The sequence below is a fragment of the Tiliqua scincoides genome, chromosome 3 (genome assembly GCF_035046505.1).
Source record: "Tiliqua scincoides isolate rTilSci1 chromosome 3, rTilSci1.hap2, whole genome shotgun sequence".
Taxonomy (NCBI): domain Eukaryota; kingdom Metazoa; phylum Chordata; class Lepidosauria; order Squamata; family Scincidae; genus Tiliqua; species Tiliqua scincoides.
This window is the reverse complement of record NC_089823.1, coordinates 180,732,915-180,757,600: the sequence shown is the minus strand read 5'-3', so window position 1 is coordinate 180,757,600 and position 24,686 is coordinate 180,732,915. Positions and strand designations below refer to the sequence as shown.

The 24,686-nt window shown below is 43.1% G+C and overlaps 1 protein-coding gene across 5 annotated transcripts in view; it reads left to right on the top strand.

Annotated features, from left to right (window-relative positions):
• Positions 1 to 24,686, top strand: part of TDRD1 (tudor domain containing 1) — a 48,181-nt gene that overhangs the window by 5,766 nt on the left and 17,729 nt on the right. For 4 of the 5 annotated variants that reach the window (XM_066619730.1, XM_066619731.1, XM_066619728.1 and 1 more), the window contains exons 3-12: positions 1,707 to 1,768; positions 3,423 to 3,567; positions 5,176 to 5,281; positions 7,293 to 7,344; positions 10,106 to 10,207; positions 11,312 to 11,488; positions 16,395 to 16,538; positions 17,738 to 17,909; positions 22,132 to 22,206; positions 24,497 to 24,673. In XM_066619730.1, coding sequence (XP_066475827.1) covers positions 1,707 to 1,768; positions 3,423 to 3,567; positions 5,176 to 5,281; positions 7,293 to 7,344; positions 10,106 to 10,207; positions 11,312 to 11,488; positions 16,395 to 16,538; positions 17,738 to 17,909; positions 22,132 to 22,206; positions 24,497 to 24,673 — 1,212 coding nt within the window. The remainder of the gene's footprint in view (positions 1 to 1,706; positions 1,769 to 3,422; positions 3,568 to 5,175; positions 5,282 to 7,292; positions 7,345 to 10,105; positions 10,208 to 11,311; positions 11,489 to 16,394; positions 16,539 to 17,737; positions 17,910 to 22,131; positions 22,207 to 24,496; positions 24,674 to 24,686) is intronic. The other variant, XM_066619732.1, reaches the window with a different exon arrangement.

Genomic DNA, 24,686 nt, shown 5'->3' with positions numbered 1-24,686 from the left:
TATTGTTGAATATAAGCAAAAAATGGGATACAAGAATTTTAAATAGTCCAGAGTTACAACTTATAATGCTATTAAACATTAAAATTTTAAAACAATGTAGATGCTGGTTTATGCTATAGCATTGTTTAATCTAGTAAAGTATTTCCTTAGGGTTCTGGAATTAGACTTCTCTCAGAGGACATTCGACAGCTTCATTTTCTTAGCTTTCTGTATATGACTTGTACCTTTTCAGGACAGTGTCTTCAACATGTAATGTTTCTTCATCCTTGTTCTGATGTTGGCATATCTATACCTGCAGTTTTCATGTATACCAATTTCCTTTCTTCAGCAACTTCACTATAATTATGTCACACAAAACGGTTTTGTGTGGTTTTTTCTGATTACGATCACTTCAAAGGAATCAAAAGCACTAAACTATTCTTAATCATACACTTCCCATTTCCCCAACTCAAGGAAAGTAATGAGTGGCTTACAGTTTTGTTAGCTCTCTGCTCAGGCAAAGCCAGAGACAAAGCTAACAAGTTGGTTCAAGGAAAGTTGCAGGCAGCTGAGTCAGCAGAATTACACTGCACCTGTGCCTGCCACACCCTGGTTAACTGAGCAGACTCTGATTGGGTGCTCAGACTACTTAAACTTCAGTCTGCAGCTCCACCAGTGCAGTAGGTGTAAACTGTGAAACTGCTGCCGGAGTTTTTGACGAATGAATAACTTTATGTATATGCTGTATATGACCTTGGACAGACGGACGGACGGACTGACTGTGTTTTGTGGATACTGACTTGGATAAGGTAACGCTGGACTGCTGTACTCTTTGTGTTTGACCTGGACTGTTTTTTGACTACTCTGTGTGTGCAACTCCTTGCTCAAATATACAACAGCAAATTCAAAGACTGCTGTGTCTGCTGGTTTTTGTGTACCCTGCTCTACACTGGGACACACCCAAGGTTCCTCCAACCTTAACAAGTTTTGCTTTCACTAGCAGTCTGAGATGAAATAAGAATCTTAGCTTTAGTTTTTATTTACCTGCACAGCCAATCAGGTGAGTCATGACTGTATTTTTTTAGATTAATGTGTGATTTTATTTTACCCGTTTACAAATCCGTGAAACATATGTAGAATCTCATACACTTCTATAGGATAATCACCAGAAACATATTACTCGTAATTGTGATTTTGAAATTCCTGCACTTACCTAATGTTTTGGCAGTGTCATCTCTTCATTGTTATCAGATATTATGAAACAATGAATTTTTAGAAAGAGAATATTCTCCACCTGTCTGTTAACATCGTGCAGATGCAGTGGTGACAGTACCTTTTGTTTTTACTATCTCAGAGTAGATGTATTCAGTACCGATCTAGTTACACTTTAGCCAATGATTGACTCATTTCATTGCCTTCCTGAATGGATCAAGAAGTTTGTGAACAGGTACAAAATGTTTTGTTTTATAAAAAGTGTTGCAATGACTATGTCTACCAATTCAGTCCTTTAAAAGTGGTGGTTAATTTAAAAAATTTATCCCTCAGTGTATGATTTTAAACGTGCTGTTTGATATATTTATTTGCATCAAGTTTGAGTTCAGTAGAACTTATTTAGGGAACTTGTACATGGGATGCCAGCTGCTAATATGACAAATTGAGTTCATGATTAGAAATGTGCCTCAGTTTTTTGAGAAATTGTGCAACATTTAAGTATTTCTGTCTCTCAGGGCATTTGGAAACCATGAATGCTTCTAGTAAATCGTCATCCCCGGCAAGTGAAAAAAATTGTGTGAGTTATCAAGATTGAAACCCTCTTTCTCTCCAACTGTCCTAATACCTTCATTCTTTTCTGTTTCCTATGTTATTTGTATGTTAAGTGATTTGGTTGAAATCACATTTTTAAAAGCTTCGGTTACTGTATATGTTAAACAACTGGAGTTAAAATTAATCCAAACTTGGGTCATCTGTTGGAACTTAACAACTCATTAGAGATTTTAAGCTTATTATATGAAATTTCCACGCCACTTTATTAAAGAGCAAACTTTTATCTCTCTTAATTGAACCCATGAGTCTAAATAATGTTGGGCAAAATTTAGTCAAGTAAAGTATTTTTGGATCCCATTGATTTCAGTAACAGACTTTTGTATATGTTTAAATTTTTCACATGAAGTTTGTGAGACTGACAGCCCAATCCTAACTAGCGTTGACACAGCCAGGCAGCCTGGCTAATTGGAAGCTGGCTAGAGGTCTCCTCAGGGTAAGGGGATGTTTTTCTTCTTACTCTGGGTAATGCCTTAGCCAGCCCTATGGGTCTACTCAAATCTCAGCCAGCTGACTAAAGCCTGAGTGATCCCATGTAGAACCCCCTGGCCTGAGTAGGGATTAGGATAGAGTGGAGGAGGTCTCCACCTGTCCTGCCCCCTCCCAGGCTGGATCCATCCCGTTCTACCCCCTCTCTATGCCCTGCCCCACTCAGCATCTTACTTGCTTGTGCTGTGGGCTCTGAATGTGACGCTGGCAGAGTGGCGCAGTCCAATCTGCTGACACTGCTTACTCGTGGTATTGCTACATGCCTTATGGCGTGTTTGCAACCCCTTCCACTGGTGAAGCGAGCACATGAGATTGCGTTCTGAGAAGCACATGTTAGATTAAACCAGGCACTGTCCCATTAAAGTTATTATGGCTCACTTCTAATTAGATATACAAAGGGCTGCCTTGCACTGGTTCTATCCAAACTCTTGAGTGAGTGCTCTGGATGTGATTTCTTTTTCAGAGATTCTCCAACCTGCTGAGGCTTGTTCCACCGAGTTCCTGAATGCCCCCATCTCTTAAGAGCAGATATTGTGGTGGGGGGTTCTTCTCTTTCTATTGTGGAAGTATAAGCAGCTCTTGTGCAGTTCAGTGTTTTGAATAAAGTTTTAAGACTGTAATTCTGTGTGCACATAAAGAATAAGATTCGTTAAACACAGTGGGACTTTTATATAGGATTTTATTCTTAAATTTCCTCAGATTAGAAGAGCAGTTTTTAACACGAGAAATGTGCGAAAATCGTTTTTGAGAGAAGCAGAGGAAGACGCAGTGCAATGTCTATAACTTTATTATGAAAAATGTAGTGAGCCCTATGGAAAATGAAACAGAGCCATACGTATTCATTTACTCATGAGTACACAACCATGCCTCAGCTCTTATCAAAGGGGAATGCAAGGCTACTAGAATTGTCCCTCTCTGATGAACATGGAGCTGAACACACATATCAGAAGGTGGTTCCTCCCGCCCCACTGCAGTAAAAAATAAATAAAAACAGAGACTTAAGTTGCTGGTAAACTTTTTTTTAGCCTCATAAAGCTAGATAGGTTCCGATTAGTGTCATTCTTAAAAAGTGGGTTCCAGTGCTGAAAAGTTTGAAAACCACTGATTTAAACCTATTAAAATATATATTGCAGGTGCTGCGTTCAGCATTGATACATGGACAGCAGAAGAAGTTGCAGCATTCCCCAAAGTTTGCTTTATCTATGAGCTACGATCTACAGTCGTTTGCTCCTTTAAGCCCTTTCCATCAGCCCACTTGCCACTTCTGTGGACTTTCAGGTAAGTTGATCTGTTTGATGTGTGATAGTCTCTAGACTAAACTTTTCATTGTAAGTAAAGAAAATCTGGTGAATGCAGAAAAAATGTAGAAGAGTAGTACAGATATATGTTGGGCTCACACAATGAGAGTTGGGAAGTTCTGGTCTTACCTTGGCCAAGAACTGCTAGGTTACCTTGGACAAGTGACCCATACCAGCATAATGGGGACAACATATTGATCTGTTTTACACCATTGCATAACCTCCATAATCCTTATGTATTGGGGGGTTACTCAATGAGTACTGAAAATGAACCTCAAATACTACTATAACCTTGCTTACAGGCAAGGCATTGTCACTATAAGTATACAGTCCGCTCTCCTTATCTGCAGGGGTTCCATTCTTGGAACCCCTGTAGATGCTGAAAACTGTCCATAATCAAATCTGCTTAAAAATTTTTTGTAAAAAATGTGTCCCTTTTTAAATAGTGGTTTAAAAACTGCTTTTCTTACTGTGTAGCGTAGCAAAGTGGCAGGCAGTCTCCAGGGGCCTAGAACAGCCATTTCAGGGTTGCACTGTGGCAAGCAACTCTGGAGCACAAAAGAGTGCAACATGGAAGTGATTAAATGCTTCTGCATTACATTCTGGGGCAACCACGGGCAAAAGGAGGGGGTTGCTTGCCTTGGCACAACCTGGAAATAGCTGTTCTAAGCCCTTGGAGACTGCCTGCTGCTTTGCCACGCTACAGTGAACAAGAGAAGTTGTTTTTAAACTACTTTCTGTGGGATACTTTTTTCTTCTTCAGCAGGACTGTTCTTGTCTGCAGTAACAATCAGCATTGAGTCAAATTCATGGATCGTCAAACTGCGGATGAAAAGGGTGGACCTGTACATCTGTTCATGTAAAATGGGGGCCTAAACCCTGGCCCAGAGACCATTTGTGGCCCTTGGGGACCCTAATCTGGTCCACGGGAAGCCCCCAGTCTCCAGTTATCTTCTGGCCTTCTGGAGACTTGCTGGAGCCCATGCTGGCCTGACGCAACTATTCTCAGCGTGAGGGTGACTGTTTGACCTCTCACATGATCTGCAGTCCAAGGGCTCCCTCTCTGCTTGCTGTTTCATGTCTGTGATGCAGCAGCAAAGGAAAGGCCAGCCTTGCTTTGTGCAAGGCCTTTTATAGGCCTTGAGCTATTGCAAGACCTTCATTCATTCATATAAGTTCCATCTCTAATAAATTCATGTATGTAAATTTTTTCAAATTTTATATATATTGTTTTTTCCCATCCCCCAGCACAGTGTCAGAGAGATGATGTGGTCCCTCTGCCAGAATGTTTGGACACCCCTGATGTAAAATATAAGACTACCTCATATATTGACTAACTTTCTACATTATTTCATGTTAAAGAAAAAAATTAGTTATTTTGAGGGGATGATCTAGAGGTTCAGTCTTATGAGACTTCTGAGTGTCAAGCCGTATAGTTTTCTGAGACTATGCTGCATGAGATGGACTGTGAAGAATTATTGTATCTGTTTATTTTGAACACAATAAAATGCATATTTTAAGATCAGAAATTGCTAAATACGTATTGTTGCACTAATAATGCCAAAGCACTTTTCCCCAACCTATTCAGGATCTTTGAGATGTACACAATGTAAGCAGATACATTACTGTTCTCTGGACTGTCAGAAGAAAGATTGGCAAGAGCACAGTGTTGTCTGTAAGCCAGTTAAGCAGAAGTAAGTTGATAGACTAACAAAAGTGACTTGGGTAAGACTTGAATTTTTTCAGAGTTTGAGTAAGTTATCTTCTTATCTGATGACAGATACATAGTGTAGTGGCCGTTCAGTAAGAATAGGTGTTCCTATTCTTTGATAGGTGTCTGTACAAGTGGTTACCCTGATCTGTCAATAGCTTTGTGCAGGTGTGCGTCACTTAACGATGGGGATGCATTCCCACACCCTTGTTGTCAAGTGATGCTAGACGTTAAATGATGCCACCTATTTTAAGCCTCTGAAGCCGAGGCTCCCCTTGCCTCTGGGGGCTTTTCTGAGCCCCGCAGAAGCAGCACACATCTGTGCAGCTCAGAATGGTCTTTTCAGCCAAAAAACCGCTACCTGTTTTCCTCAGGATACCAGAAATGACATTTTTTCACCTTATAAGGCATTCTGAGGCCCGGGGAAACCAGACATGCGCTACCTTTGCAGGGTTCAGAAAATTCCCTGGAGGCGAGGGGAGCAGAGGAGCCACCCCTTGGCCCAGAAGACTTGGGGGGAGAGGACAACGATCACTGATGGGCAGCATGGACTGTTGCCTGTGCAGTTCGTTGCTGGTCGGAATGTTGCAAAGCAATGTTCTCCTGTGCTTATGGATAAACACTACATGTGCATTCCCATTGTAAGGCTCATCAAACTCTGTTGAACCACATCTCTTGATGCAAATCAGCATGTACATTTGTGGCCACTAGTTGTTACACGTACAGAGTATTAAACTCAATGGAGTTTTGAGTATTAAACTCAAAGCAAATATAATCACCACACATTTCTTATCTTGCGAACTGCTCCCTCTCTTGAAACTTTCCGGCGAGGCCTGACAAGCCTTCAGAGTTCCTGGCCTTTTTAACATCATGTTTTAACATCTTTTAATACCTTTTTAACCTGGTTGCAGGCCTGGATCCTTTTATAAACTGCTGCTCTGTGCTCTTTTACACTTTTATCTGACTGCTGATTTTTGGATGTGTTTTGCAAATATGTTTTATCATGTTTTTAAAACTATGTTTTAAATTTGTGTTTTTAAAACCATTGTTGTAAGCCGCCTTGGGTCCCTGCAGGGAGAAAGGCGGGATATAAATAAAGTTAGTAATAATAATAATCTAAATCCTTCCCTAACAGAACACTTCTCTGATTAGTTAGCTAAACCAATTTTCAGTATGGTTTCTCATTTTGCCCTGATTTCTATTGAGGATCATACTGGTACAGTATGCAGCTGGTCACTAGATGAAGAGCAGGTGTTCGCTTGTGTGTAGATGTGTTGTATCCTGACTAATTGTCAGAGACTTTTCATTCCTCATTGCTTTTTGCTATAGTATTGCAGTTCTGAAGTTCTGTGTCGCAATATCCCCATCCTGATTTTGTTCTGTGTGGTTTCTTGCATCTGCTTCTCAGGATAGAGCAACCTTTGCTTTAGTTACCATGGTGAAATCCGATGAGATCTATCAATCCCTTAATTATTAATAATCTTAGAATGTGAGAGAGGTCCTAGAACTTTGACACACAGGTGTTTTATATTTTATTCTTCCAACAAATCTGTGAGAGTAAGTTGGGACACAGGTCCTTCTAATTAATTGGCTTGAATGTTTTTTGAGAAGGTTGAGATACAAATGTGATAAACTGGTGCAAACACTTAAAATATTGGTATTAAAGAGAACAGAATTAGTTATTCTAATTCTGTAACGATGTGGTCTTAATAAATTTTCAATATAAAATCAATTTTAAGAATGATTCAGATTTAAATTTCATTGGTGTTCTGAATTCAGTATCACCAAAGAAGAGTGATGGAAATTGCCTCTACCGTGTGAAGACTTGTCAAAGTGTATAAATGCTTAGCAAGTTGGGCAATAGCTTTAACCGAGCATAAGAAAGGGGAAATAAATCTCTTAAATAAATTGGTTCAGTTTTAAGTGTATGCTTAAAACTTCAGTTTTACAGAACTATTCATACCTTAAAACAAAAAAATGACCTATCTTTTTAGTATAGATAAAGTTGAAGATAATGCAAAGCCATTGGAAGAAATCAAGAAAAAGGTATGATTTAGAGTTACTTGGTTTTGTGACTGGAAAAAAAGATGTACCACATACAGATAATGGTATATATCAAATGGTCTGTTCTAGTTCAGTGTTTCTCAACTGGTGTTATTCCTACCACTGGTGGTACTTGAGGTGGTGTCTGGTGGTATGCATGGAACCCCCATACGCCTGCTGCCTGATAACCAGAACAGCAATGCAATGTGGTAAGCAGCAGTTGAAGGTTTGGCTCAGAGGCCAGAGCCCTCCTGTCTGCCCTGATGTTGTGTTCCTTGTGACCTACAAATCTGGAAGTACTTGACAATGACATAATTCCGATAGGTACATCCTATAGGTGGACAATCAGAATGGTATGGCAGGGTAATGTTGAGAAATGCTGTTCTAGTTGACATGTACGTTGACTTATTTAAATTTCCTTTTGCTTGAAGTGGGGAGCTCTTAGGGTGATTACTAGGATTGTACAGTGACAAGTTGAGATCTGGAGAACCATCACATCTTCCCTGGGATTTGATAATATAGAACAGGGGTGTCAAACATAAGGCCTGGGGGCCGGATGTGGCCCACGGAAGCTTTTTATACAGCCCTCAGGCTTTCAGCTGCTGAGTAGTGCTGAAGTGTTAGTGCTGAAAGGGCAACCCTCATGAAAATTGGACTCTCCCATATCTTGAAATATCATCAAGATTCATATGTTTTCTTTTTTGTTATTTGCAGCTAATGAGTTCCCAAGTGAGAAAAAGTGCTTAACATAAGAACATAAGAACATAAGAACAGCCCCACTGGATCAGGCCATAGGCCCATCTAGTCCAGCTTCCTGTATCTCACAGCGGCCCACCAAATGCCCCAGGGAGCACACCAGATAACAAGAGACGTCATCCTGGTGCTCTCCCCTACATCTGGCATTCTGACTTAACCCATTTCTAAAATCAGGAGGTTGCGCATACACATCATGGCTTGTACCCCATAATGGATTTTTCCTCCAGAAACTCGTCCAATCCCCTTTTAAAGGCGTCTAGGCTAGACGCCAGCACCACATCCTGTGGCAAGGAGTTCCACAGACCGACCACGCGCTGAGTAAAGAAATATTTTCTTTTGTCTGTCCTAACCCGCCCAACACTCAATTTTAGTGGATGTCCCCTGGTTCTGGTATTATGTGAGAGTGTAAAGAGCATCTCCCTATCCACTCTGTCCATCCCCTGCATAATTTTGTATGTCTCAATCATGTCCCCCCTCAAGCGTCTCTTTTCTAGGCTGAAGAGGCCCAAACGCCGTAGCCTTTCCTCATAAGGAAGGTGCCCCAGCCCCGTAATCATCTTAGTCGCTCTCTTTGGTCTCTCATGCTTAATTTTGGTCATGACCTGTTTAATGACATCACTTCCTGCCTAATGACATCACTTCCGGTCCTCAGCAGGCATCATGAATGCTATGTGGCCCTCCATATGAAATGAGTTTGACACCCCTGATATAGAGAGAGAGATCTATGTTAAGAAGAACTTCCTGATTGTAAGAACTGTTCAGGGCTAGTGGATGGTCTGCCTCAAAGGTGATAGACTCGAAGTTGTTGGAGGTCTTTAAGCAGATAAAAGGCCAATCTATCAGTGATGTTGTAACTGTAGATAATCTTGCTAACTAGACAAACAGGCACTTTCAAGTAGTACTCTTACATTTAGCAGGGGGAAGAGTGACTGTCCCTTTTCAACCCCAGCACAATGTCTTTTCTAGTAGTTGTTTGTTGGTGTTCCTTTGTGTAGATTCTGAGCCCTTCTGGAACAGGGAGCCACTTAATTATTTGAGCTTATCTGTAAACCACTTTGAACTTCTTTGTTGAAAAATGATATAAATATTCTTAATAGGTTGCCTGCATTAGGGATTTGGTCTTGATTTTCCAATTTTGATTTGATGAAATATGACTAGTAGCCTATTTATAATTTTCATTGCTTATTGAAGGTGTAGTTTTCTCAATAAGCTTTCAATGACTATATTGTGGTCTTTTAAAAAGTTGATTGTTCTCTCTGTGATTTTATTCTGTTTCTTTATTTTTATTATTGGCTATGTTGAGGCTTTGTATCCCCTCCTTCTCAATTTATTTAAAATACACGTGTGGAAGTATTACCTCTGTTTAGGACTCTAAGAACATAAACCCTGCTGGATCAGGCCAAATATCCATCTAGTCCAGCTTCCTGTATCTCACAGTGTCCCACTAGATGCCTCAGGAAGCACACAAGTCAGCAAGACATCCTGTTGCCACTCCCTTGCATGTAGCATTCAGAGGTAGCCTACTTCTAAAACCAGGACACTACTCCTCTTTGGGCTCGCTTTGACTATTGGCCAAAAGTCTCATTTCTTCCCCCATTCACCTAAGCTGCTCTGCCACTTCTTATGTTGCCTCATCTGCTCTCTCTCAGGAAATGACTTCCACCACATCCATGAACAACTATAGCACATTGCTGCTGATAATAATAGTTTGACCTGGATGTGCCTCTTCAGCTTGAAGAGTGGGCCCCGTTTGAATTGTGGCATGCAAAACAGGTTTTTGATGTGCTTGGCACCTGTGTCTCATGAGGTTTCTAGGAGCTGTGAATTTCTCTGCAAGTAAACTAATGTAGCAGTAACGTGTGTTTAATTTGTTTGAATTGCTTTTTAAAGGGGGTTAAGTTCTGGGAATCAATTGCATAGGTTTCTAAATTGCATAGTGCTTCATGAAAAGTTCAGCACTTGTGGAGTAACATTCTGGTTGTTTGACTTAACCATCTGCTTTTAATAGGTCAAATTATCTGCAAATCCTAACAAAACAGAAGAGCAGGGCAAGAGAACAATGTTTTCAGATCTGAATTCATTGGGGCTCAAAAAAGATATGAAAATAGAGGTAAGTTTCACTTCCAACGAATTCATAGTTTTTAATTTTAATATATAACTAAGGGTGCAGTCCTACCCTGTGCTGGAACAGGCAAGCCAGGAGGCTTGCACTGTATCCAGCACAGGATAGGGGCCAAAAGCGACTCAGCCAGAGGCAAGGGGTAACTTTTCCACTTACTTCTGGGAAAGGCGCCCTTTCCCCTATAGGTCTCTTCAGACTTGCGCCACCTTTTGAGGTGGCGCAAGTCAGAGGAGAGCGGAGCAGCTTTAAGCCACTCCATTCTCTCCAGGAACGGGGGTTGGGATCCGGCATAACTGCCAGGTGCCAGCCCTTCCTCCTGCTCCCCGCCTGCCCACCCCCAGGGCTTTCTCACTGCCTGCCTCGGTGCCGACGCAAGCCTCAGTGCCTCCGTTGGCACGGAGGCTTGTTCCACCCTCCGCAGACCGGTTTTTGTCTGCACGCCGGCCTAGGTGACCCCTGAAGAGGTGCCTTACCCAGCCCAAGTCAAGGCTGAATTATGCCCTGAATAACTGTTGAATTGCTTGTCTTTTTGAATAGTCTGATTTGTAACAACTTTCTTGTTTGAGTTCAGATGCCTGTTGTGTAATACCTGAATAATGAGATTATCATACCTGTAGGGGGAGCCACCTAGCCATATGTAGAGTAGCTTCAACACTTTATTACTGACACAAATGTTTGCAGCACAGGTGTCAAACTTGTTTCATACAGAGGTCAAAATAGCATTCGTCATGCCTGCTGTGGGTTGGAAGTGATGTCATTAAACAGATCATAACAAAAAATAAACACTTTTTCTCACTTAGGAACTCATTAGCTGCAAATGGCAGAAGAGAAAATATGCAATATCTTGATCTTATATGAAGATAAGGGATAGCCCAATTTTCATGTGGTCTGCTGTTTCAGCAGTAACACCTCAGCACTACTCAGCAGCTGACAGCCTGAGGGCAGGATATAAAGCTTCCTTGGGCCACTTCAGGCCTCCAGGCTTTATGTTTGACAACCCTGGTTTACTAAATTCAATGGTTTAAGTATCTTGTACTGTGCTGATCATTCTTCATTATAGATAAGTCTTTTTCAGTATGCCTGTCTTTCTAGGGTACCATAACTGTGTTCAGTAACCCTGGTGAATTCTATGTACAAGTTGACGCTCCAGAAGTTCTAAGTGTTATCAGCAAGCTCAGTGTGAAGTTGAAAGACCCCTGTGGGTTAAATCAAGAAGAATATACTCCTGCCAAAGGGGAAGTTTGTGTTGCAAAACATGCTGTGGATCAGGTAATTGGCTTGCATGTATGTGTGCACATGGTTCATTAAAGTGACTTATTTATTTCTTGGAAGGGGGTAGAGTGTCAAGATACTGCTAGTAATTTAATGTTGTTGGCTTTTGTTTTGTAGTTTTGTATATTGTCAAGAACTTTATTTGGTTCAATTTGTATCCTGCTTTTCTCCTGAATAGGCGCCCAAAGCAGCTTACAAAATATAAAACAATATAGTAAATAGTTTAAAATATAAATATACAAAATACATGATTTTAAAAATATAAAAATTAAAATTGCCAAAATAAACAACCAGAAGTATTTCTTCAGTGATAAAGGAGTAAACATATAAAATTTAGAGTGGCAGTAAAACACATCCATCAAAAACCAGCAGAACATCTGGTACTAAAATGACCAAAATAGAATTAGAAGAATTAGAAGACTAGTATGAAAAGAAATGTTTTAAGGCTCTGTCAAAGGCTTCTAAAGAAGGAGCAATTTTTAAATCCAAGGGGAGGTATTCAATAAAGTGGGTGCTGCTACCAATAAGGCCCTTTTCTTGCCATCATCCCTCCCATCTCTTTAAGTAATGGTACATCTAAAAGGGCGCACTCTAATGATCAAAGATGGCAGGCTGGATTATACAGAAGTGCTCTTAAATAGGCTTATTCTGAGCCATAGATGACTTTAAAAATCAAAACCAACACTTTGAAGGGATCAGAAAGGAACTGGCAGCCAGTGTAGTTGTCCAATAATCAAATTGCTGATTGCCTGCAACCATGTGAGCTGCTGTATTCTGCGCTAATTGCAGTTTCTGACAGTCTTCAAGGGCAGCCCTGCATAGAGCATGTTACAATAATCTAACCTCAATGTCTCCATGCATTGATCACTGTGGCAAGGTTTGAATGATCCATATATGGCAGCAGCTGGTGCACCAGCCAAAGCTGGCCACAGCTGTCATCTGGATATTCAGTAGTAGCTGCAGATCCAGGAGAACCCACAAGCTGTGGACCTGCTCCTTTAGTGGTGGTGCAACCCATTTAGAGCAGGACTTTAGAGCAGTACCTACATCATTGATTTCTGAACCAGGGGAACATCTGTCTTGTTCAGATTTAATCTCAGCTTATTCACCCTCGTACAGATTCCAGCAGCCTCCATTCAGCACTCCAGGATCTTGACAGTCACCTTGGTATCTGGTGGACCGGGGGGGGAGGGGAGAGAGAGAGAGTATGCTGGGTGTCATCCATGGAGTGTTGGAACACTACTCCAAATCCCCAGATGATTTCCAGTGGTTTCTTATAGATATTAAATAGCATGGGGGACAAGATTGAACATTGTGGCACCCTACACCTCAAGGACCAGAGTGTCAAACAGGCACCTCTCCATACTAGCATCTGGGACCTATTTGCCAAGTTGGAGCAGAATCATTGCAAAATAGTGCCCCCAACTCAACCAGTAGACCCAGGACACCATGGTTGATGATGCTGAAAACTGCTGAGAGAGATCCAACAGGGTCATGCTCCTCCTGTCCAGTTCCCAGCCATCAAGGCTTTCTCCACTGCAGCCTGGCCTGAAGCTGGATTGAAACAAACACAATCGGCTTCATCAAGGAACTTTGTATTTGATGCACCACCACCCACTCAATCACCTTGTCCCAAAATGCAAGGTTTGAGAATGGCTGTTAGTTATCCAACTTTATGGAATCCAGGGAAGGTCTTCTTTTAAGGAGGGGGCAAACCACTGCCAGCTTTAATGTGAATGGCAGCACCCCCTCATGGACAAATGAACCACCCTTCCTTTCCACTTTGTCAGCCCTTCTCAGACCAATCTGATAAGCCATGTGGGCAAGGATCATGCATATGGTCTTGCATACCAAATGATCCACATGCTGAAAAGAGTCCCACAAAATGGAACAGATCGGTGCCAAGGGCACATCATCGGACATTATTAATGTGGAATCCAAGTTGTGGCAGATGCAAGCGATTTTAAACGCAAAGTGCCTCACATGTCACACCAGATCTCCATGTGTCCCTTTTGATCAGTTGGGGGGACCAAATGGAGTAAGCCTTACACAGCATGGAATAATTTGGTTGGACAGCTCGCCTCAGAGGTGATGGTGGCAGAGAAGAAAATTCATTTTGCTGGCATCACTGCCAGGGAGTATGAGCTCTAGCCCGTGTTTTGTCAGAGGTTGCTCAGCAGTGATCTGCTCCACCACCGTAGCCATTCCCCTATTCCAGAGATCAGGCAGGGCTTTGGAGGAGTTGCTGGCTTTGACAGCTGGAAAATCCGACAGGGACCTCAGGAACCCATAATCTCCAGAGTGGACCATCCCATGCCTTTGTGGAGGTAAGAAGTTGCAAAGGAAGCAGTCTGTCCATTACAGAGGTATACAGGCACCCCCCTGTATCCTCAGATCCCATATCTGCAGTTTCAGTTATCCACAGTTCAAAAATCCTTCCATTATGCAAATTACATATCTGCCTGCAGTCCTGTTTGACTATATTGCAGTCCTGCTGTTTCTGTCTCCTGTGTCTTGCTGTCTGCAAATGCTAACAGAAAACAAGCTGGAGGGCTGAAAAGAATGTGACACTTAACAGAGTTCATAAACCTTAGCATTATTTTCAGCCCTCCAACTTGCTTCCTGCTTCCTATTTGCATTTGCATACAGAGAGACGCAGGAGACAGTGACAGGAAGGCTACAGTCACAGGCAGATAAGTCATTTGCACAGTGGGCTGGGGATTTTTAAACTGCTTTTTGTAGGGTTCACTGCTGTCCATGGTTTTTGGTATCCATGGTGGCATCTGGAACCAATCCCCTGCGGATATGGGGGAATTGGGACGGACGACACCTGTAATCTTAATCTCTTTCACATCCAGATCACTATCCACTTGCCCAGCAGCAAACACCAGGTCCTACCCAAGAAATTGTCCCACATAGCAAACAGCAACCTGGGCCAGTGACAAGAAGCTTCTCCTCCAACAGGTGACTCATAAAGGAATAAGGGAAGGAACCTAAGAAAGGGCAATGGTCTCCAAAAGATTCTCAATCCCAGTGGGCCTAGGCCACCAGATCCCTCCCCAGAACATCTCCCTCCCCCATACCTCTGCCTTGTATCACAACCACACCCTCAAACACCACTCTCCTTCAGGGAGGTTCAACCACTTTTTCACTTTGCCTACTCCAAACCCTACATCAAGATCTAAAATGGAAAAGAGTGAAAGGGGAGGGTCATTGCCCTCATGACTCTTCAAAGGGATGACCCAAAGGGACAGTCCCCTTTAGTGTTGCCCCTTCGGTCACAGCCCACCACTGCTCAGGGGAAAAACCCTCAGCTCTGGGAAGTTGACCAAAAAGGAGGTGGGAGCTTTCTCACCAGGCTGGAGTTGTCAATCAGTCCCAAACCACAAGTAGCATGTCGCACTTTACTAAAACTGCTTTCTAAGAGTGCAGTTTAATACTGTAGCATAGTTAAAGTTACTACACAAACATTTTTATAAACCTGCCAGAAAAGGACAGGAAGAATGTCTCTCAATTTGTCCTATGTGCTAATGGCGATGATAGTTCACAATAAGTGAACTATCTTAGTTCACTTATGTACTAAGTGTAGTACAAAGTCTCTTGGGAAGTGTAGGGGAAGTCTCTTGGGATCTCACTGCTGCCAGTACTGAACTCTGAGCTTGGATTTACTCACAAATGTGTGTGTTAGAAGTGTGTTTCCAACCAGAAGCATTTTTCCCCTCTCAAAACTGCAGCATGGAAGAAGAGTTCAGAGACGGGAATGGGCCTTCCTCTTTTCCCGTGCTGTGAAAATCATGCTCATGAAGGGGTAGTTTAAATAAATTGCTACTTCAGGGGGTTAACTTTTGACTTAGAGAGAGATTTTTCAGCACAAAAAATTAATGCACAGGAAAATGGCAAGCATTTGCTTCCCTGCATGCTCTGGACCCAGCTGAGCAGACGTATGCTGCGTTGTAGTCTTTAATGAAAAGGATGTGCTAAAGGAGCATGAATACCTAATTTGGTTGTTAAAGAAAACAGACTGGCTTTTGCAGTGGCAGGGATGTATTGGGGTTGATATCTGTATAGCTATGATGAGGCAGGAGAAAATTGTCAGAATGGAAACATAGACAGAGACAGGGCTTTCAGTTTGTTACTCTTTGGGGAGACCTGGCAAAACTACATGTTTGGGGTGAATGCATATGCTCTGCTCTATTGTGATCCCCTCACTCATATTGGTACAACCTTAGTAACATATTCACTTACCTGAGAGTAAGTCTCATTCAGAGGCCCTGAGAGGGATTTTATCAAGGTACAGAATTTCTTTTAGGTCCCTTCCCTTCTACATGAGTCATTTATCCCAGCCCAATCTGCTCATATCCTTTGACTCCCAGGCCACCTTTTTGACACTGGGCCCATGTACAATGTACTCCTTGCCCCACTGAATGTGATAATTCTGAATACATGTATAGAATTGCACTGTTAAAGTGGTGTACAAACTGTGCAAATGTTTTGTTGGGTTAGTCAGTTCGCGAGTGGCTGATCAACAGCTTTCAGCACATTGGGATAAATCCTTGCCTTGGACTACTAAAAACAGTCTCTTGGTCATGATTGCAAGCACTGTTCAAGCAGTAGGACTTTGCAGTGTTATTGGGGGCACAAATACATTAACGTGGAGTACAGCCTCTCCAAAATAGAAATGTTTGCATGGCTGGCATTTGTCTTATTGAAGTGGAACTTTTCAGTGAAACTGTTTTCATTAAGTTCTAAATGTTAAATCATATTAGTTTAAACACAAAGACTTTGGAGATTCTGGAATGAAACATGCCACTGTAGTGAGTGTTTAATTGAAGAAAAAGCATTTTTCCCTATAGTAAAACAAAACTTACTTGCTACTTGACTTCTTAAAATATCTTGTTCACAGACTTGGTATAGAGTGCTTATAACAGACATGGATGTCGTTAAGAAGACTGCTCAGGTGCTGTATATAGACTATGGAAATAGAGGAAATGTACCATTGCATCGAATTAAACCACTGCACAAGGATGTTGCTCCCTTTCCACCATGTGTAAGTATTACACTTTCTAATAACTAAAGAACTGTAACGAAAAGTGTGCTTTTGATGAACAGCTATCAAGAACAGAGCTCTGTATATTCAGCTTCTCAGATGTGTGGAGAAGGAATAGTCATTAAAGTAGTACTTTTTTTCTCTTATTCAGATTTCAGAGAGGAAAAGCTAATAAACCATTTGTAGTGTCACTTCTTTGTAATTTATATTTCTAGCCCGACTGTATACTTGAGTCTCTAAAAGGTGGGAGACTACTTGAGGCATATGTGTACCAAAGACTTTTCCAGGCCTCTGGTGAAAATATGATAACTAGACCAGTGGTTCCCAAACTTCTTAGCACTGGGACTCAATTTGTAAAACGAGACTCTATCAGGACCCACCTAACTTTACTAGCCTAAAAAAAGAGTTTACCAGCAGCTCAAGCCTCTGTTTTTATCCTTTCTAATATAGTGGGGGCGGGTGCCTTTTGGAGCGTTTGTTGAAGTCTGTGCTTTTTGGATTGGGACTATTCTGGTGGCCTTGCATTCCACCTCACTGACCTTTGAAAAGAGCCTAGGCATGTTTGCCTACTCATGGATTAATAAGCACTTGTAGTTTGCTTTTGCTTTCCATAGAGTTCAATACATTTTCCTTGCCAGCTTGGAGGGGGAGAACTTTCTTCTTGAGTTTGATGGGTCCTGTGTCCATCAGATCCTAAGGCTGCTGCCCAATTTATGAATGCCAAGGGGTGTGGCTATAATGGTGCTTGGGCAGCAGTGCTCCTCCCCAAGTAGCAGCTTGATGTAGATGGCTTAATCTGCCTTGTCAGTTTTGTGACCCACCAAAAATGGTGTCCCACTAGTGGGTCCCTACCGACTGTTTGGAAACCACTGAGTTGGACAGTGGCAGTTGTCTGGCAGGCAGTAACAATGATGGTCTTTAAGGAAAGAATGAAGTCTCCTGCCTCTGTAATATCTACTCTGTGTGAAATAATATGGCTTACAGCTTTTGTGTTTTCATAACAGCATGTTTGATTAAATAATGATGTAGTTGCTATCATAAAAAAAATTACTCGGTGGCATTGTACTTGAGCCATTTGCATGTTGGTCATTTAAGAATCTTTTAGCTCTCAATTAGAACGTGGCTTTTCTTACAGGTACCATGTTTTTAGAATCTCTATAGTAACACTCACTTTCTTAAACAGTGTATTTTGATTTCAGGCTATCAAGTGTTGTGTTGCTAATATCCATCCAGTTAAAGAAGAGTGGGATGCAAACTGCAGCAGTACAGTTGCTGCACTACTTGTGGGAAAGTATTGCTCCTTGACCATCATTGATGTTTGCATGGGTGAAATGACATTCTTTGCTGTAGATATTATCCTATCTGATTCTGGTAAGTTTTTAGTTGTGTAGTATTAACGTTAATAACTATATTTTATTGAAGAACTTGTCAGTTAATAAGATCAAAATGGTAAAATGGCTCTAGTAAGAGACCCACTGGATGAGAACTGAGGCCTTGCCTAATATGTTGGAGATGGTCTAGACCAGGGCCAGCAACTTTCACTCATAACAGATGCAGACACAAAGGTCGAGAACGGGTATGTGCATAGAAGGGGAAGCCACAAGTGACCCCCATTACTTAGACACCCAGCTTCCATTCATTATGTGAGCTGGGCTGGGACAGACCTCAGACACTTGGAGAACTGCTATCAGTCAAGATGCCTGTATGCAGTCCTGACTCTAGAGCATATAGGAACATTAAATACTAATGGAGATCCTTGGAAGAACTCACTGCTTGCTGTTGAGATTGTATAAATTTAAAAGATTTATACACTGCCTTTCCTGTGCTCAAGATGCTATACAATAAAGAATAAAAATAATAAAATGACTCACTTGGGGAGGTTGTTGCATAACTAATTAGTATATTTATCAGTATTGTTCTCCAAGGCAGCCTGATTCCTATTGGTGGAGAGTTCTGAAGCCCCATCATCCTTCATTTGCATGTCTTACCAGAGTGAAGAGTATAGCTGTGCTTATTTACATGGAGATAGGTCTGGAATTTTCAGTTCTGCTGCCAGAGGAGGGATAAGAGAGGGTAGAGACTTAACTGCTTGGCTTTTTTTCCTCTTGTCTCCTGTTGCAAAGTTAGGATGTTACTGTTGGATGAGTATTAGCCAGGGAGGGAGGAGGCTGTTTTGATGGGCTTCAAGGTTTGATATTGATAAACACATTAGGAAGAGTCTGAGAGGTATGTTTGGCCTGGTAGGAGTTACTTACTTGGTGTGTGTCTGTCATTGTTATGGGCTGTTTACCCATAGATACCGTATAGTTTTTTTTAACATCATGTTTTAACATATTTTAATGTTAATTAAAATTTAATTTGTTAATTAATTTAATTTTTGCCAAGTAATCAAGCTCCAGTTATCACTTCACCTTATCTCTGGGTCAATCAGAGGGCAGAGCCTTTCCACTCTGAAAAATTTCTCCACTAAGCTCAGGCAGGCACCTCCTTAGTTTCTATAGAAACTTTCCTGGGAAATTCCAGCCAAAGTTAACCTTTTATTCTCCTCCATTCCCTTTTGCTGCTGCAACCTGGTTCCTTTTTGCAATTGCATGTATTTGGCAGAGGTCTTTTTTTCCAACACCAGGATGGGATCCTCCTTTCCATTTGAAGCAAAGTTCCAGGCTGACAATCCATCAATCATACTCTCTCCAGGCATTTAGAATGACTTCACTCCAAGGCAAGCAACTCCTCCCTTCCCCCTGAGCATGTGAAAGAAAGATAATCACTTTGCAATCTTTCCCAGCGCTGCTTTCTGTTCCCTTCCCGGGCAAAGGGCAGGGTCGCTGGCTTGGAGTGAAGCCTTTCTAAGCTCCTGGAGAGAGACCGATTGATGGGTTGTCTGCCTAATGACTCTCTTACATCAAAACGTTAAGTAAGGCTGTTTCTAAGTCACCTAGCAAAGGGACATTGTCTTTTAAATGGATTTGCTTTAATGCAATTTTTGCCATCCATGCGAGTTCTGGGAATGGAACCCTCATGAATAAAGATACTCAACCTGTATTTTACTCTGTAGACCGATTGCAGTATATGCTTTAGCAAATCAGTTCAACAGATAGATTTGATTGGTGATAAGAATTTCCTGGAAATGTTTTGAATGCTCCGCATCAATTGGTATATGATCTATAACAGGGGTGCTCAGACTTTTTTTTGGCTCGAGAGCTACTTGGAAACTCAGCAAGGCCTGGAGATCTACCAGAGTTTTTTTTACAATAATAGCATTTGCCATAACAGAATTAGATGTGTTGGGGTCAACCTTATGCATGTCTACTCAGAAGTAAGTCCCATTAGGGTCAGTGGGGCTTACTCCTATGTAAATGTGGACAGAATTGCAACCTCAGAGCCCAACCCTATGGTGTCTCCTCAGAAGTAAGTCCCATGCTAGTCAATGGGGCTTACTCCCGGGTAAGTGAGGAGAGGACCGCGGCCTCAGAGGCAGATCTACTCAGAAGCAAGCCCCATCCGAGTCAACGGGGCTACTCCCAGGTAAGGAGTAGCGGCCGGGACTGCAGCCTCAGCCACCCCTGTGCGCCAGGACCGCCCTCCCTGCCCCGCGCCTCCTCCCGGGCTCCCCTTACCTGTCCTCTGGCGGCGCTCGCCCTCCCGCCGGCCGCAGCGCCCGGCGCCCGAGGAGAGCAAGATGCAGCTGGGGGCTGGGAAGGGAGTGAGGCCGCCCGCGGATGCTGGGCGGGAGGGGGATGGAGGCGGCGGCGAGGGGAGGAGGGGGCCCGATGCCCCCCCGGCCTCAGCAGCAGCGCCACCTCCTCGGGGGGCCCCCCTGCCAGGCTCACGGGGTGCTGCCGCACGGGAGTCTCCTCCCTCGCAGAACACTGCCCGCATCCTGGGGGGGCGAGCAGGACGGAGTCTCCTCAGCCGAAGGCCATCTCCGGGGGGGGCTGCGGGGAGGGCCGGGGCTCCGTCGCCAAGGCGGGCAGGCAGTCCTTTGTCCTCCCCTCCCTCCTCCTCCGCGGCCGCCCGCCTGCCCGTCCCTCCCCCCCCGCCTGGCTGCCGCTGTCGCTCGGCTCCACCGCCCGCCCGCCAGCCAGCCAGCTAGCTAGCTCTCCTCCTCCTGCCTCGCCCACCAAGCCCGCATCACCGGCCGCGTCAGTGGGGCGGGAGGGAGCCGGGCAGGGGGAGCTACAGCGGCAGTGCGGGCTGGGGGGCACTCCGGGGCTCTTTCCCGCCCTTCATTGAAGTTCATTGGCCCGCCATGTTGAAAGGGGCGAGAAAGAGCCCCCGATCTTCCCGATTGGCCCGGCGCCGCCGAGTGTCCCGGATGCGATGGCAGGCCAATCGGGAAGCTCCTGGGCTCTTTCCCTCTCCTTTCAACGTGGCGGACGGGAGGCTTGGCGCGTGATCGACCGGATTTTGCTTCACGAGCTACCAGTCGATCGCGATTGACTGGCTGGCTGGTTTTGAGCACGCCTGATCTATAATGTTTAACTTGTGTTCAGCAAACAAGACTAAAGAAATAAGCCATATTAACTTAACATGCGTTATTGATATCAGAAGTGGTTCAAGTAACCAGTATAATTGGAATGTAATACTTACTATAAAAGTAAAACAACAAATTGCACAAATGTTTGCACAATAAATAGTAAATTGCACAAACCAATATTTTGTTGAAATTCTTGTAAACTTTAAGACATAATGAGTGAGTCATATTTATATACTTCCTTGCACTAATTAAATTTTAAGGGGAAAAATTTAAGGCACTGAAAATAGTCAACATACTAACTTCATCACATTGAGATTACTATGCATGTATATCCACGAATACAGATGAGCATCTCTTTGAGACCATCCAACCAGTAATGGGCCACGTATGCAATGGTCCTCCATCGCTGATCACTATCTCCCCCCCAAGCCTCTGAAGCTAAGGGGAGCTTTGCTCCCCATGTCTCCAGGAGGCTTTTCTGAGCCCCGCAGGAGCAGCATGCATTAGCGCACTGCCTCTGTGAGGCTCAGAATAACTTTTTCAGCAAAAAAACCCCTGCAACTTCCGGTTTCCGTGGGAGCCCCTCCAGGGGCTTCCCCAGGCCTCAGAATGCCATAAGGCGAAAAAATGTCACATCCAATTGCCTGAGGAAAAAGGGAGTGCAAATTTTTTGACCAAAAAGGTCATTCCGATTCTCCCAGAGGCAGCACTTGGATGCATGCGGCCTTTGTGCGGCTCCGAAAGGCCTCTGGAGGCAAGGGGAGCACTGGGTTTCGAAGGCTTAAAACAAGTGACATCATTTAACGTCCAGCGTCACTTGACGGGTGCAGTAACGCATCCCTGTCATTAAGCCATGCACACCCGTACTTCCTAGAGATAGTCACCTAAAAACTGTTAAAACTTTGAAGCTATGTAATAGTATATCTATTAGTGGCATAATGAATGAACTACGTATATAAAACGTTTTTTAGAAAACTGGAAAATTTGTGCCTTACATCACTGGATCGGATCTATATTCCAGATGACAGTGATTCTGGTCTGAAATCATGACTTTAAATCACATTGCATGTTGCAGTGTCAATGCTTTTTATATCATATTCACAAATATGTTTTCAGGTAAACACATGCATGAAATACTCCTGGAAATGGGATGTGTTTTGGACAGTAACCACAAGGACAGGTCAGCTACTGGTAGGTTTTTGTGTTTCTTTTGGCTTTCTTTAGTGCCTCTGAAGGGAAGGTTCAGCTACCTTTTTAAGAATCATGCATTTACTAATAGATTTATTTATTGGAAATGTTGTCTGCTTGAGCGACCTGTGGGTATGTCCCCTCCATCACTGATCATTTGAGCCTCTTCCAAAAGGCTGCTTTGCAGTAACAGAAGATTCAGTTGCCAGCATCCTGGCTTGTGAACTCCTGAAAGACCAACTTCTGTGAAGGTGTAGGAAGGTATATGGTGGTTACAATGAGGGTGTGGAATGTTGTGAGAATAAATTATAGTGTGGGTTGGCTGTAACTGGCAGAAAAGCTAGGGCTGCAGAAAGAGAACGGGAGTCAAGTCATTGAGGAAAATATCAAAAAAAGAGGCAGTTAACAGCTGGAGTTGAGTAATTAGAAGAGAATCATGCAAAAAAGAAAAGGAGCAGTAAGAGCTACTAACTGAGGAGAAATGGAGTCTGAAAGAGTAACTGAGGAGGGAGATTCGGGAAACAGCTCATTCTTTCAGTTTACAGATGTATAGTTGACTTTCTTGAAAGATTTGACTTTCTCATGTTGTATTTATTATACTTGGAATTAACATTAATTAACTTATTAAAGAAAAATATGAGAACTTTGTTTAAATTCTACAAGTTTTGTAGTATTTGTTTAACTTCTGTGCTTTGTTTAAAAACTATTAAACTCCAGAGTGGTTGTATAGTCACCCATTTTCAACCTCATCTTTGTTTAACTGATTGCAATACCCTGGAAATTTGGGGAGTCTCCCCATATACCTTGCTAGAGGTGTGTGCCCACTGAATGCTTGGGGAAGGAAAGTAGATTGCATGTCTTCTAGACTATGGCAAGCATAATTTTACTAAGGTTGCTCCAACTTGGGAGGAAATTTTGGGCTATACAGTGCATATGAAGACCTATTCTTTCGCAACCCTTTTTCCTGCGTCTATTAGAGCCCTTAGGGCTGAACTTCAGCCATAAGAGGAGTTGATGCTGTTCCTAGGTGCTTCGTGAGTGCTTGGCTCTAACACTAACAGAAGAGATGCAGCATCCCGAGTCTCATTCCTAAGTTCTTAGGATGTGTGATTGCAACCCTGCACACACATTAGAAAATGAAATTGTGAAAGTAGTGCATGGTGGTCCAACACATGGTTCATGGGCTGCATACGACCTGCAATGCTCTTTTTGGCACCCCCTAAAAGCCCTTCCACAGGCCTGCCCCCACTGCCACCTCTCGCTTCAGCTACTTTTTGATGTCCCTACCTCACCATTCCTGCTTTGAAAAGCCCCACCGTGCCTACTGCCACCTCCTTCAACTGAGCCTGCCGTGTGACTGGCAGCTCAGAACACAGAACTAATTGATAGTGATGTCATCAGTCACCACCAATTATTTCCAGGTCTGCCCAGTCAGAGGTCACACCAGGGTCATGCCCTCAGGCTGCCAGAAGTTGGACTGCCTTGGTATATTGCAAGGGTGTCCAAACTTTTTGGCAGGAGGGCCACATCATCTCTCTGACACTGTGTCTGCTGCCAGGGGGGAAAAAGAATTTATTTACATTTAAAATTTGAATAAATTTACATACATGAATTTATTAGAGATGGAACTTATATGAATGAATGAAGGTCTTGCAATAGTTCAAGGCCTATAAAAGGCCTTGTACAAAGCAAGGCCAGCCTTTCCTTGGCTGCCACTGCTGCATCACAGTCATGAAACAACAAGCAGTGGTGGGAGCCCTCATCCCACAGCTCGGGTGAGAGGTCGAACAGTCATACTCATGCTGAGAGCAGTTGCATCGGGCCAGCATGGGCTCCAGCAAGTCTCTTGAGGGCCAGAGGCTCATTGGAGACTGGGGCCTCCCCGAGTGTCTGATTGGGAGCCCCCAAGGGCCACAAGTGGCCCCCGGGCCAGGGTTTGGGGTTATAGTGGATCAGCTTACAATTAAAGCTGTTCTCTTAAGGATGCTGTACAACAGCAGTTTTTCATCTCATGGCACACTGATAAGACTAAAATTGTCAAGGCACACCATCTGTTTTTTGAATTGACAAGGCACACCACACTGCCAGCAGGGGGCTCACATCCCTCAGTGGCCCCACTAATGAATGACCCTCTCCCAAACTCCCATGGCACACCTGCAGACCATTGATGGCACTTCAGTGTGCCATGGCACAGTGGTTGAAAATGATTGCTGTACAAACTTTTAGCTTAAATTACTACTAAATAGTGATGGAAGTTACAAGTAATAGTGGTGCTGATTTCTGTTTTCCTCAGGTTCTACCATGGAAAAGATTTCTGTTCAGGATAAGACAATTGAGTATAAAGGACAGGTTCATAGTGATCGCCTAGCGTCAAAGATTATTTCACTGTCTATAAGAGATGTATTTTGGGGTATGGTTGCCCATATACAGAGTCCTGGAAACTTTTTTTGTCAGCGGATGGAAAATGGCAGTAAGTTCTGATT